At 53.0% G+C, this 14,309-nt stretch overlaps 1 protein-coding gene across 2 annotated transcripts; it reads right to left on the bottom strand.

The window, feature by feature from the left end:
• Positions 1 to 762: 762 nt before the first annotated feature.
• On the bottom strand, positions 763 to 13,663 carry ZDHHC22 (zinc finger, DHHC-type containing 22). 2 transcript variants are annotated; one of them, XM_008590374.1, is made up of 3 exons: positions 13,635 to 13,663; positions 12,362 to 12,901; positions 763 to 7,504 (listed from the first exon to the last, which is right to left on the bottom strand). In XM_008590374.1, the coding sequence occupies exons 2-3, from the start codon at positions 12,885 to 12,887 to the stop codon at positions 7,239 to 7,241; spliced, it is 792 nt and encodes a 263-aa protein (XP_008588596.1). In that variant the 5' UTR covers positions 12,888 to 12,901; positions 13,635 to 13,663; the 3' UTR covers positions 763 to 7,238. The 2 variants fall into 2 exon arrangements, with proteins under 2 accessions (XP_008588596.1, XP_008588592.1); XM_008590370.1 differs by lacking the exon at positions 13,635 to 13,663 and adding an exon at positions 13,016 to 13,104.
• Between the last annotated feature and the right edge of the window lie 646 nt (positions 13,664 to 14,309).

Here is a 14,309-nt window from a genome sequence, read left to right as displayed (position 1 = left end):
GAAAGGGGGCATTCAGGGATAGGAAGCCTGGGGAGGAGCCCACACACGGGACTCCCTCCTCTCTTGCAGACTGCACAGTGCCAGCTTGGCTCCGCTGGGCTGGGCTCCACTCTGGGTTACATATCATTACATGTCATTACTCTGCTCCCTGCCTGCTCCCTGCCTACAGAGCTTTGTGCCAACCTGCCCGTTTGTGGGAGGATGCTAACATGTGATCCCACTTCACCAGCCACGCCGTCGGCCCCTCCTGAGGCTTCCCCTTTCCCATATGTCATAGATGAGCTCCTGCAGATGCTCTCGTCCAAGTCCATTTTAAGCTTTTATGCCTCCTCTGCCTTGGTCTTCAGGAAGTGGATGCTCAGTGCACTGGCAGTGTCTGGTCCCCTCCTGTAGGCACCCTGACAATGCCTGGGAGGGCAGCAGTCCAGAAAGAGCTCAGGCCTTTTTCCCTGGCTAGGCATCATCGTTGAGCCCTGGGGCAGGGTCGGCAGCCTGGACTGTCCTCAGACCTCCGCAGACGCTCCACCTCTGGAGGAAGCTGCTTCATCTAATGCAACTTGCCATAATCCTCAGGCTGGGGAAGGCCCAGGTACACCTGTTTTCACCTGTAGAGTCAGTGTAAGCAGCTGACTGTCACCTCTGAAGGCAGAGGCTGAGCCTAGTTCCTTTTTCTGTATCTTCCATTGCCTATTACATAGCAGGTGCTCAATAAATGCTGAATGAATGAATCGATGAATTAATGAATGAAAACTTGACTCCTTGTTAATTTTCAGCAGGGAATTTATTGGGTGTCTGCAATAGTCCACAATAGAAAGACAGTCTAGTGTCTGTGTTAAAAGGATAGACTCTGGAGCAGGGAGCCTGGGTTTGAATCCCAGCTCTGCTACTTACTAGCTGCAAGGCGTTGGGCAAGCTACATAACCTCTCTGTGCTTCCATTTCTTTACCTGGAAAATAGAGGTTATGATAAAGCATACCTCTTAGGGTTGCTATGAGCAATAAATGAGTTAATACAGGTAAAGTGTTTGTATGACAAGGGCCTGGCATGTAGTGAATGCTCAGTAAACATCATTATTACTAGCAGTAGAATTACGGTATCAGCAATACATGCCCTACACCATACTAGGTACTAGGGGACACCAAAGGATTCTACCATCTCCATTCCTGCCCTCCAAGGGTTTGCAGTACAACTGGAAGACAAAACCCACAGCAGGAAGGGAGTCAGAGTGACAGAGAGCTGCCAAGGGCAGTGGGAGTTTGGGACAGAAGATTCCCCAGGGAGCTAGAACAGTTGAAGACGGGCCCTATGGAGAAGTGCAATGTGTAGGGGCTGGGAGAGGCCTAGGCTAATGGAGGAGGCATGCTGGGGCCACCAGGTTATGAGGAAGTGCCCACTGGGTACAGAGGGCCATGAAGGGAACTACCTTGCCAGTCAGGACGGGGGCATTGTATGCTACGAAAGGTCACTCCTACATGCTAGGGTTCCAGCCTTTGCAATGCTACTCCAGCTCCTGGAAGCCATCTTACTAGGAGTGTTTCCTTCCAACCCCATGTGCTGAGGCTGAGCAGGAAGGCAAGAGTGATGGGGAGCTCCCAGAGGCCCTTCTTTGGGTGCAGAGAGAGGTCTAGAGATCGTCGATGTCCCCAGTTGAGCTCTCCAGCAGCTTCTGGCTGATTGCCTGGGAAATACACAACCCTCTGCCTTTGGTCTCCAACTGGGAGGACCCTGTGGATCACTTAGAAAAACTAGACACATTAATTCATGCTTGACTCATCCAAATGGGACACTAAGAGCTCGGATGAGTCAGGGTTTTATAAGAAGTGATCAGAGTGAGGAGGCAGGGTCCTTGGGGAATGTGGCCTGAGAACAGAATCTCCAACTCTGGCTGCAGGATTCATACTTACACCCATCACTCTGAAATGCAGACTTGGAATCCCTAGAAGTCACCTGGCATCCCTGCCTCTGCACAGTCCCTCCCACCCCCACACCCACCCACAGTCCTGCTTTTTTGCCTGGCCAACGCATATTCATCCTGCACAACCCAGATGTTGCCTCCTCTGAGAAGTCTTCCAGTCTGCCCACGGTTGAGTGACTGCTCTCCTCCAGGCTCCATAGTGCACTGTCCTCCCACCAGCACTCATACTACTGAATCATAGTGATCTGCAATTTGTCCTCTTCCCAGTGAGCTTCCTGAGGTCAGCTACTGGGTCTCATTCATCTTCGCATTCCTGGTTCTTGGCATCGTGCCTGGCATGGTGTCAGAATCAGTGAATGTTTGAGGAATGAGTGGAGTAGCTGGGCCTGTACCACGCATAGAGAGAGGAACAAGGGCAGAAACAGAGGCCAACATTAGGAACAGCTGAGCTACCCGCAGACACCATCTGAGCTGGTGAGCAGGTTCACAGTTCTGTCTCATCTCTAAAGTCTCTCAGATAAGACAGGAGCAATGCTTCCTTGCTCCCTGCCCATCCCCCTTCTCTCCCTGGCAGGAGGGGCTGCCTCCCAAGCATCCCTGAGAGTATGCCCCAAGGCAGGGCAGGAGGGAGCTGAGGGGGAATCTCATGAGGAGGAATGAACCCAGTTGAAAGACGCATGGTAGAGTGTGCCAGGGCATTTGGGAGACCAAATGCATGGATAGTGACAAGGACAATCATGTTCCTAGGGAAAGAGACTGATTCCTGGGACTTAAGGACTGACATTATAGTGGAGGGGGACATGGGTTCAAGTGTCCTCAAGTTTGTCCTCTTTCCAAAGCTCCTTGGGTTCCTGAAGCCTAGAGTGAAGCAGTTTCTATTTCGCCTGATCTGACACAAGGGCATGGGCCAAAGCAGAGTACCCACTTTCTGGATGAGAATATAGAGGTACTGGAGAGCCAAGTGTCTCACTCCATCTGACACTGGGTGTAGGGGCCAGAGGATCTTTGCCACAGGCAGATGGTTCTACCGTGGCTTTGGGAGTCAGAGTGTTGTGCTGCATTTTATGACCAGCAGATGTCCCCTGAACCCCTTCCTCCAGACAAGGTTGCAAAGTGGTCAGTTAAGAATGACACCATTGACTGCCAATGACAGAGCTAATGCTTTGGGCAACCCTGAACCTCAGCCTCATGATCTTCTCCATATCCCAGTGCTCCTGATGGCCTGTCCTTTGAGGTCACCCTAGTCACCCTGTCTCAACCTTCAGGGCCATCTTGAGTCTTCTCCCCAGTACCCCTCTAAGCATGTCCCATTGTCTGTGAATTGCCTTTAATACCTTTTCCCTCCTTACCAGTCCACAGATACTACCACTCAGATGCTTGTCACATGTCACTCAGATATAACATATATGCCTCTTATCAGGTCCCTCAAACTCCAGTTTCTTCCACTTCAAGCCTATCCTCCAAGGCTCTACTTTTCTGAAATCTAGCTCAGATCATGCCACTCTCTTGCTGAAAACCTTCAATGGTTCCCTACTGCCTGTGAAATTCACTCCAGATCCCTTAGCTTGGAATTCAAAGCCCTCTTGCTGGGGTGCTGACCCTCAGCCTTAACTCCCTGGGCATCTCCATCATGTCCCCTACACTCCGAGGCTCCATTCCTGTTCCTTCTCCCTGGAAAGCCCTCTCTGTCCCTCTCCACCTGCTGAAATCTCATCCATCCTTCCAGGCCCTGCACAAACGGAGCTCCCTAGTCCCGACAGCTGGATGTGCTCTCTCACTCCTCTGAGGCTGGGAGCTCCTCAGGACAGAGTTGTCTTGTCTGTTTTCGAGCCCCACAATGTGCATGGCACAGTGCTGGGCACATCAGGGGAATAAGAGATGTGGAGTAAGCAAAAGAGCACAAGATCTGTGCATTCATTTACCTAATACTTATCGAGTACCTACTACATGCCTAGTCTCTGTTGGGCATCAAGTATGCAATGGTGAACAAGGCAGGTGTGGTGTCTGCCCTGTGGAGTGTAGACAGCCCATGCTCTAGAAGGTGCTGATGGTTAGCCACAGCTCCATTCATCCAGCTCCCCTAGCACATCTGCGGGCTGCCTTGCTGGTTGCCTGTTGGCGTGTGTTCAGGGAACGCAGACCATATGGCCTAGGCTGAAGTTTCTTCAACAGCCCAAATAAAATCATCACTTTGCAGTGTGTCCTCCATCAGTCCAGGCCTGCATGCAGTTAGGATGCATCAGAGGCCATGGCTATTCACCTACTCAGTGCCCACTCCCTGCGGGGCTCACTCCCCTCCCAGCTGCCCTCACGCTGGCAGCCCAAGGTCTCCAAGTGTCATAGGGGCTGAGAGGGCAGAGGGCACTGGCTGATCCTCAGAGTTATCCTCTTCATTCTCTTTCCCACCTGCCATCTGACATGAGGAGGGAAGGGAGAGGAGGAGGAGGAGAAAAAGGAGACGGAAGGTGTTTTCAGGTAAGATATTCCATCCCTCGTCCCATGAGTCTACAGAGCCCAGCTCTACAGGATAGGTCGCTGCCAACCAGGGCTGATATTCACATATTTGCCACCATACAGCCCCTGCCAATCACAATGGATGTTGGCTGAGGGCTGGAGCAGGGTCCTGGGGGCCCCATGCAAGGCCAGGCATTACTCCTTTAGTTGCTGGATTGTGGAGTGAGCCAGGGGTCCCCAGGGAGGAGCCAGGTCAGCAGGGATGGGTTACATAGGGAATCTGGGCCATGCTTACTTACCAACTTGGACAGAATATTTTTAATACTTATTTAAATATTTGAAAAGCTAATATGACTGCATCAGTACATTCCAGCCCTGCCAGCCTGCCGCCAACCACAGTGCCACATACAATCATATCAAACCCAATTTAAAACCACATACTGTATTGATGTTCTTCATTGCCAATACAGGGCCATGTGTACAAATGCTACTCAAGTCCCACACCTGGCAACCTCGCAACCATCACCCCCATTGGCTGGTCTGCCAGGAACTGACCCACCCCTCTGTCCCTCCCCCGACAGATCTCTCTTTGCCCCTCTGTGGATGTCAGTTCTCATTGTGCTGAGACTCCAGGAGGCTGGAAATGGCAGGACTGGCTTCCAAGCTTGAGCTCTGGGGTCAAGAGAGAGCCAAGGCCTGAACTGCTCTAACCTTCTCCCCTCTCCCTCCCACTGTTTAAGTAGTATGGCCAGAATTGGGGGTGCAGATACCCCCAGTAATTCCTCCATCGAGGCAGCTTAGGCTGCCCTTCAGTCCTTTGTGCCACATCCTTTCCCTCCAAGTGACCTGCCCTGCTGACCACCGAGATTTCAGAGTGGCCTTTTTTCAGGGAGTGTGAGCCAGTGCACAGGGGAGCAGTGGCAAGGTACCAGTGATGGCAGGGATCTTGTTGTCCTGTTCGTCACTGTATTGCCAGTGCCTGGAAGAGACTTGGGCACATAGTTGGTGCTCAATAAATATATGTCAGGTAAATGAATGAATTAATGAATTAATGTGGGAGGGAGAACTATGAGCAGGCCAAGCCATTTCTACATTAGCTCTTTAGAGGGCATAAAGGTAGGACCAAGGTAAAGTCCTCCCAAGCTCTGCTCAAGAACTCCGGGTATTGTGCAGAAACCCTTGGGGTGGCTGTGGCCACCTGCTGGGCACAGCAGGGTGTGGGCTTCAGCTCTCCTGCCTGTATGGATGTTGGTTTGGCCTGGGGCCCAGTCAGGAAGGGGCACTTGTGTTGTCCCAGCTCCTTCATATGCCCCAGGAGTCTGGTCCTCTGGGTACCAGAACACATAGCAGGGCCCCCAGCCGGAGCCAGGGATGATCTGGCAATTGCAACCTTATATTCTGGTCATCCCCACCCCCCAGCCTCAACTCCCCCAATCTCACCCCTCAGAGCTGAGCATGACCTGCTGGCTCTTCTCTCCCCACCACTGCCTGCATCTGACCCTTACGATGCTCCATCTCACTGCTCTCAAATACCAGCCCCCTCAACCAGGTAGTCCTGTCTCTCCAGTGGCTCTGTGCCCAGTGGCTTGGTTGGATCCTGAAAGTTTGTATCATGATTTTTGGACCCCTTCCATCCCCACCCTACTGTCTATGAAAGCAAATAGCTCACAGGTTATCTCTGCAAGATCTTGCCTCTGGGCCCAGCAATCACAGAGGACACTAGAATCTTGGGGTGGGAAGGGATGTCTAAGCTCATCTAGAAAGAGTCCATGTAGAAATCCCTTGCACATGCCTGGCAGATGACTACCCAGTCCCTGCTGGAAAACCTACCATGGTGGAGCACTCACTACCTCCGCAGGTAGCCATTCAAACATCGAACAGCTTTAGCTGCCAGAGTGTCCTTTATAGAGGGTATAAATGAACTATCTCCCCTGCCCATTTTCCGCCTCCCCTAAGCATTCTTCCTCTGTGTTCATAACAACATTCCTCGCCACCACCTATGTCCTGCTACACACACACACACACGTGTCCCCTTCTATACTATGATACAGTGACATGCCTCCCTCATTTTTCAGTAACTCCACTTTCTCTCTCCCTTCTTCCTTGCCTTTCCAGCATCTGGCAAAGACCCAAAGACTGGAGACCAAGGGGGAAGGCTGAAAGAGTGCTTGAAAAAGGCAGTATCCAGCCAGGTCCTGGGCTGGGCTGGGGTGGCCAGCTGGGCAGGGTGGGCAGGGAACAGCAGCTGGAAATACCGGGCCATTGTTTGCTGTCTCTGAGAAAGGACCTTGATCCTTGGGGGTGGACAGCAAGCTACTGAATTCTTTTTCCCTTTGCTGCCCACAATACTACAGAGGAGATGAGGGCATGTGCCCACCCTTTCCCAACTTCCCTAGCAGGGCTGACTTGGCTGCCTCTCACACATGGTAATTTTAATCACTTGCCAGCCCACAGGTCCTGGGGAACTTCAACCCAGCAGCAAGAATACACTCCCCACTCCCCACTCCCAACATGGAGCCTGGGAGGAAGGGCTCTAGTAGTCAGCAGTGATGACATGAGACTTGGTAGAGAGCTAATGAGCCAAGCAGAGGGGAAGCGGGCATCCCAAGGAGAAGAAAAAAAAGCAGAGGTATCCTAGCAGTCAGCAGCCACCTGGCCAGCTTGTGAGGGGCCTAGCGATGCCTGGGTGGCCATTCTTCCTCCTTGTCATGAGCCACCTGCTGATGCTGTTCTCTGTGGGTTGCAGACCTGGGTGCATGCTAAGACCTTACCAGCCCAAGGTTATGGTGGGTCGTGGGTGGAGACAAGGGTGCGGTGGTCTTACATTCAGGAGGAGTTGACACACACAAAGACATGATGGCAGTGCCTGCTACTTGTCCCGCTGCTTGGAGCTCTCACTTCCAACATTGAACATAGGGACCAGCAGGCCTAGCAGCCACCTCTTTCCGAAGACCTCCTGTAAATTCTTGCGCCAGGGCCGGGCCCTCACTGCCACCCCCTTTCGCACCTGGTGGCGGGTCTGCCCCCGAAGGATCAACAGCAGCTGGTGGCAGCAGAAGCCGGCACAGGCCAGGCCGATGGCAAACCAGAGGTACAGCATGAGGATGACGAACATTTCAGAACCGAGGACAGCTCCTGTGGGGGGAGGGGAAACACCAGAACGGCTTTACACCCAGGCCACGTAGAGAAATGCCATCCAGGCAGCCGCTTTCCGCTGGGAGGGAGGGAGGGAGATTAATGAGACTGAAGCTACATTTTGTAGCAATCTCAGCACTGCAGTGAGGGAGAGGAAGGATGAACTAGTTGCCCTAACTTTTTCTTAGTGTTGATGGCTCCTGAGGGTAAAAGGGAGAACTAGGAACCTGAGGGAGAGGGAGGGGAAGCCTGATGAGCTCAGCTAGGAGAGCCCTCAGCTTCTCAGGGCAGCGCTTAGACACTGTTAACATTTCTGCAGAGTCAGAGATAACCATCTCTCTGCTTTCTCTGTCTGGGATCGAAGCAGGGAGGAGAGGGTTTTCTCAGGAGGAGAGAGGGGTGAGCTGAGGACCCTCAGGAGGGAGCCAGCACCTGGGCAGCTGTCTAGACTGCAGGGCCACCTCCCTATGGAGCCAGAAGCACTCAGGAAAGTGACAACATGATGAAGAACAGGGCACAGTCATCACGAAGAACAAGTCACGAGCTTAGCTTCAAGGGTAGCAAAGAGTGCCAACTTAGAGAATAATTCAGGCATTAATGTTAGCAGGAAGATGGTGTGGCCACTTGAACATTCATCCAGAGCTATCCTGTCAGTCAGAGCTTGCTAAGCTTGGAAGAGGCCCCCAAGGTCATCAGTTTGGCCCCTGGCCATGGGGCAGGACCTCCCCTAAACCACTCTAAATCAAGCACTTCTTATTACTGGTTTTAAATATCCACTGAGTAAGAGATCGCAAACTCTTCCTCAGAGTCTGGGTGGTAGATCCATGCTAGGTTTGAATCTCCCAGCTGTGTGGACTTGTACAAGCTTCCTAACCTCTCTGAGCTGCAGTTTGTTTATCTGTAAAATGGGTATTGTGATAATAACGACTTCATAGGGTTGCATGATTCAAGGAAATTGTGTACAAAGTGGTCAGCATCCTGGTTCACACTTAGTGCATCATTCCCTGCTGAGGATCATTTTATAGATGAGACTACATCCAAAAAGGGGTCAAGTTTAATTCCTAAGGCCATCAAGCTTTCTTCTCCTTTCCAGGGCTTAGAGTCCTGTCTGAGCTGCAACTGTGGCAGCTGGTAAAGACACCTACCTTGACCTGCCCAGCAGCAGGGCAGTGGGCCCAGGAGAGAATTTATAAGCCCTCCTTAGCCCTTCTCTCACTGTAGGGCAACACCACCACCACCTCCTCTAGTGAAGTGGGGATATCTGCTCCAGGGACCCCACCTTACAACCTGTTCTGCTCATGCAAATTTCAACCATATTCCACCAGCCTCCCTTGCCCCAGCCCACCTCCTCCCAGGTTTTCCCCAGGCTCCAATTTCCAGACCCCCGAGAGTTTGGCTTTTAAAACTTGTCCAGTCCGAGCAGTGGGGGACTCAGCAGCTAGGGAGGATGTGTATCCAGTCTGGATTTGCTCCTTAGCATCCTCTTCTTGCCCTTATCCCTAGGAGATTTCATAGCAGGTTTTCCTTTGCAGAGTTGAAGACAAATAGGTCCAGCCACCCAGGGGATAGAAAGCTTGCTCCAGCTGACATTTACAGCAGCCCCTCTGCTGGCACAGGGGCAGCAGCAGGGCAAGGCTCACATTGGACTGGGCCATCCCCTGACCCACTTCTTCCTTGTCAGCACAGATTAGCTTGAGCAGTCATATACAGGACAGGATGGAGGATCCTGGGACCATGGTGCCCTTTGGGCTCAAGGAATGCTGGCGAACAGAGATGGCCCTCGAGCTGGGATGTGAGAACATCAGAGCCATCAAGCTTGGGCCTGTCTTGCAAGTCAGCCCCAGGGACCAGCCTGGGTGGATGGAAGCTGTTTCCCACTGGCCTTTTTCTGGCACTAAATCAAGGCATGAGGAAAAGACCTTGTGGCCTTTTCCTGGCCCCATGCAGCAGCTACAAAAGGCTATTCTGGGGACCTACTTTCTCTTGAAGTGTTTGAAGTTATCTAGCCTAGCTGCTTCAGCTCCTCTTAACTATTTAATAATAGATATGCTTCTTTTAAAACATCACATAATTTTCCTGAAGGGCCTGAACAGTCCCATCATCCAGTCTCCTTGCCCCTGCCTCCCACCAAGCATCTCTAACACCTTTGACAGATCATCACCCAGCATCTTCTTGAATACATCCAGGGACAAGAAGCTCCCTCCCTCCCACAGTGGCTCATTTATCAAGAAATGGCTTCAGAGAAGCAACCCCAGAGAGGCAATGTGGTGTAGTGGAAAGAGCACGAGCTTTGGAGGCTAGCAGCCCCAAGTCCAAATCTTGGGTTTGAATCATACTAGCTGTGTGGCTTTGAAGCAACTTAACCTTGCTGAGCCTTTGGTTCCTGAGCTTTCGGTTCCTTTAAAATAGATATAATAGTACCTGCTGCACAGACGTGTCATGAGGATTGGATGAAATGAGATGTGCACAGTGGACAGCACACAATAGGTGCTCAAAAAAACATCAGTCCCCATTCCCTCCTGCTGGACTTTCCAGTGTCACCTGCCATGCTGGTGTACTTATCCAAATGCCATGATACAGGTCAGATGGTGTCATCTCCATTTCACAGATGAGAGAGGTGGCACAACATGTACTGGTCCCACAAAACCAAAAGAAAGGACAATTTCTAAAACCTAACTAGCTGGCCCTCTTTGGCATCAGCTTAGGACCCGTGGTCAGCAGCCTGCTTCACTTTAGAAGAATGCTTCCACTTTTACCTCTCAGGACCCACACTCACAGCCATCCCATGCTCTAGTGGCAGATCTGACTCAGATCTGTATCAGAGTTGGGGACAGCTCAACTTCTATTAAACAACTTGTGACTTCTTATTGCCTTCTGTCTTGATGTGCTCTGAACCGTTTGAATTGAGAATCAGAAGAGAAGAGATAGGAAGGAGGAAGCTGAACAGATGGGGTGTTATGTTGGTGGGGGCAGAGGGGGGAGAAGAGGAGTTCATAAGGGGAAAGATGAAAGGTCATCAAAGGTGGAAGATGAGATGGGAGAGTTGGAGATTAGAAATCTTGGCCTCCTTTTTTCCTAGTAGGTATGATGAGGTGAAAGTGGGGTTCATCCATATGCTGGGACAGGGATTTCTGGGCCCCTAGGAGGGCACTGACTGGCTCTATTCTCCTATTACATCAAATCAGGAGGCCCTTCCTTCCTTCCTTCCTTCCTTCCTTCCTTCCTTCCTTCCTTCCTTCCGTCTCCCAAACCTAGCACATATGGACAGTCCTCAAGCCCAGACTTATCTCAAATCAAACCATTTCAAGATCCTCCTTCTGGAACCATCCATTTTTTATGGTTGGTGAAACTACTTGGAAAGAAAGTGCCGTCAGGCTCTTTGGCTCTCCTTATCCCCCCACCTGCCTGTGCTCACACTCCACCCCGCAGCCCGCCCACCTGCCCTCCCCCGTCTTTGTTATTTCAGTCCCAGCAGCCTCTTATGCCAGAACCAGATTCCAGAAGGCCCAAGAGCTCTGAGTTCTGGGCCCAGCTCAACCACCTGCCTTCTCGGCAACCCCCATAGCTGGGTCCTCCCTGGACCTCTGTGTTCCCACTGCCAAATGGCACAGTAGTTGTATAGCACTGGGCTGCAGCCACAATAAAGACCGAAATGATGGCTTCCCCCAGAGTGGACCAGAATTTTTATGAATGTTCAACCCAGACACATCAAGCCAATCTTGGGCTCTCAGTGGAAGTAGCTATGCTCTGTCTTTGTTCCTGGAAGGTCAGTGAATGAGGAAACATGCTCCATTCTCTGTGCTGCTGAGGAAGAGCATTGGCTGTGGTTTAAAGACCTGGGAGACAGGCCAGAGACTGCTACCCAGGAGTAAGAAGACCCTGGGCAAGTCATCTATTCTCACTTGAGCCTCAGTTTCTCCATCTGAAAAATAGAAATGCTATACACATGTCTGCACACTACCAACAGGGAGAACCAAGTCAGTCAGAGTCAAAGGCCAGGGTGAGGAGGGAGGGAAAGGAAATGAGGCAGGACAAATTTCAAGGCCAGATAAAGTGGTAAGAATATCTACCAGTAGCCAAGACCCCCTAGGACCAGGTATCAGGCAGCTCTCCTGGGTGCACACTGTTTAAAGTGCAGTCCTTACCAGGGCACCCAGCAGGGCACGATGTGATGGCCTACATGCTTGGCTTCTACAGGTATAAAGGCCTCCTGGAGGGTCAGATCCACACCAGGCCTATGGCTCTGTAATGTGGAGATGGGGACACTAAACATGGCTGCACCTTCCATCAGAGTCCCCCGCTCTGATCCATCCACAGGCTGGGCAGCCTGCTGGAGTCAAACATAGTGATCAGGAGATGGGACTTAGCCTCCTGCTAACGGCCTGGCCCCGAGTTGGTCGGCAAAACCTCTGAAAGGCAAAGTCCTCAGGGAATGTGTGAGCAGGACTGGGGTCCAGGAAGAGGAAAGCCATCGCATGGCTGTACCTCATAGGCCTGCAGGGAGGGATGGCAGCACCCAGCCCTACCTGGCATAAAGCAGGTCTATCACTTCGATGCTGCAATTCTATGAGCAAATGGACAGTAAGATGAATGAGGATGCGGGGAGGAGGGGGTTGCCAGATAAATACAGCAGGTCCATTTAATTTTTTTCAGATAGGCAACATTAAATCTTTTAAGTGTAAATGTCTCATGCAATATTGGAGACATAACTACACTAAAAAATTATGTAATGTTTATCTGAAATTTTAATTTAGCTGGGCATCCTGTATTTTTATTTGCTAAATCTGGCAACTCTTGGGGTTGGGTGGGGGGTCTTTGTGTAGGGTCCAACCAATCTGCCTGCTAAGGCCCACTCACCGGAGAAGAACTGGCTGATGGAGGTGGGCAGGAGCGTGAGGAAGGCCAGGGGGTGGGCGAAGGAGATGGAAAGGACCGCGGAGATGTAGGCCACGCCGGCCACCATGGAGTAGAGGCAGGCAAGGGAGGTGTAGAGGCAGAACAGGACGAAGTTGCGCATGTTCCTGCTGCCGATGCAGTTGCCGGTGAAGAAACAGTGGTGGTCATGTCTCAGGGTGACTCTGGAGCACACTCGGCAGAAGTGGGTGCTGGGCGGGGGGCACGGAGCCCTGCTGGCCGAGGTTCCCTGGCAGGCGCTCAGGTCGTCCGGGGAGTTCTGGATGACCAGGACGTAGTTGCCCAGGGCGTTGGCCGAAAGGAATAGGAAGAGCGCCCCGTGGAGCAGGGCCCGCGAGAAGAGAGGGGCAGCCGCGGGGTCCTCGCGCATGCTGGGCAGGAAAAGGAACAGCTGCAGCACGAAGGTCACCAGGGAGATGCACAGAAAGTAGGCGGGGGCCACCACGTTGAGCAGCCGCAGGGCCAGCATCCTCGATTACATTCCTAAGGAGCCAGGGTGAGAGGAAGACTTACTCCCTGCAGTGTCCAGGGCCCGTCGGGATGGCTGCAAGCAAACCCACGCCCCCAACCTCTGCCCCTCGGATCATCCCTCCCCACCTCTGTAACCCTGGGCCAAGCAGGCGAGAGACCACAACATCGCAGCAGCCGCCGGGGGGCCACGCCCTGTTTCGAGGTGACCGCTCCTTCGGGTTTTGATCGCCCTGGCGCCACCGGTTCGGACACAGGGAGGGAGGGACTTGTTCTCAGTCTGCAGGGGTTGCGGGCGCTGGGGAATAGGGCCCGACCCCTCTTTGGTTGTGGAAACGAGCCCAAGTTTGAGATTTCTCGTTCAGACACCCCCCAGGAGAAGAAAGCCAGGGATCTGGGGTCGGGGGCGGAGACGACCGCACCATTTGACCTACTGGGAGCCCTGCTTCACCTTCCTGTCCTCCACCCCTTCACCCCCCCACACACACATACGTACACCTTGGGTAGTGCTCAGGGTTGGGTAATACTCAGGGACCTGACCCGTTACCCAGGCTCTTTGAAGGTATGTGTGCATGCGTGTGGACCCGTGGTGTGTGTGTGCGTGTGTTTCCTCATGTGTATCTGTTTGTGTGTGTGTATATCTGTGTGTACACACACGCAGCCGCTGCCACCTGGCTTCAAAAAGAAATCAATTAAAACGATGGATACATTCACACGCCGGGTGGGGCGGCAGGCGCAGCCAGAATACCTGTGTCACCGGGTCCTGGTCAGCCCATCTCTCCAACGCTGGCTGCCCTGGCTATTTCTTTGCAAAGAGTGTCTTCATTTTAGGCGATGAAATTAAAATCCTCCCTTCGCTCCCGCCTCCCGCTCTCCTGGCAGGAAAAACCCAAACAACCCCCTGGCGCCGAAACCCTTTCGATGCCAAGCCCGCCTTGGGCGCACAAGTGGATGCTTGGCCAGCCTTTCCCGGATGCCCCCCGCCGCCGAGGGCAGCCCCCCCCAACATCTCTACCCCACCTCACCCCCCACAGCCTGGGTTCCTGCCCAGCTTTGGAAGCCACCGGGAAACAGGATTCCGTTCGCCTGTGAGAACTTTTCCCGGGGCTAAGGAATTGGGTGGCCGGAGGTGCGAGGAAAGTTCTGGGAAGGCGGATGCACCCAGAATGGGAGGATGCCAGGGGGCCTCCGTCCAACTGGGCGACTAGTCACCTTGGAATCCCCTTTGTGGGTGCCGGAGCCCCCCGGGGATCCGCGGTCGCTGTGGGGAGCGCGGGCCTCCCTCTGCCCCGGGGGCCCAGCGCAGGGCACGCCTGAGGGGGTCGCTGGGGGCTCAGCCCCGCCCGCAGCCCTGCGCCCCGGGGGCTGAGGGGCTGCAGCGGCGCCGCCCACCCCGGAGAGCCCTCGGCCCCGGGCTCTGGAA

The sequence above is a fragment of the Galeopterus variegatus genome, unplaced genomic scaffold, assembly GCF_000696425.1.
Source record: "Galeopterus variegatus unplaced genomic scaffold, G_variegatus-3.0.2 Scaffold140, whole genome shotgun sequence".
In the NCBI taxonomy this organism is placed as follows: Eukaryota; Metazoa; Chordata; class Mammalia; order Dermoptera; family Cynocephalidae; genus Galeopterus; species Galeopterus variegatus.
This window is presented reverse-complemented; position numbering and strand designations above follow the sequence as displayed.

Coding starts and splice junctions, on each gene's coding strand:
- ZDHHC22 (XM_008590374.1), bottom strand. CDS start 12,887: ATGCTGGCCCTGCGGCTGCTCAACGTGGTGGCCCCCGCCTACTTTCTG. Junction 7,505..12,361: donor CATCAGCCAGTTCTTCTCCG/GTGAGTGGGCCT, acceptor CTCCCCCCACAG/GAGCTGTCCTCGGTTCTGAA.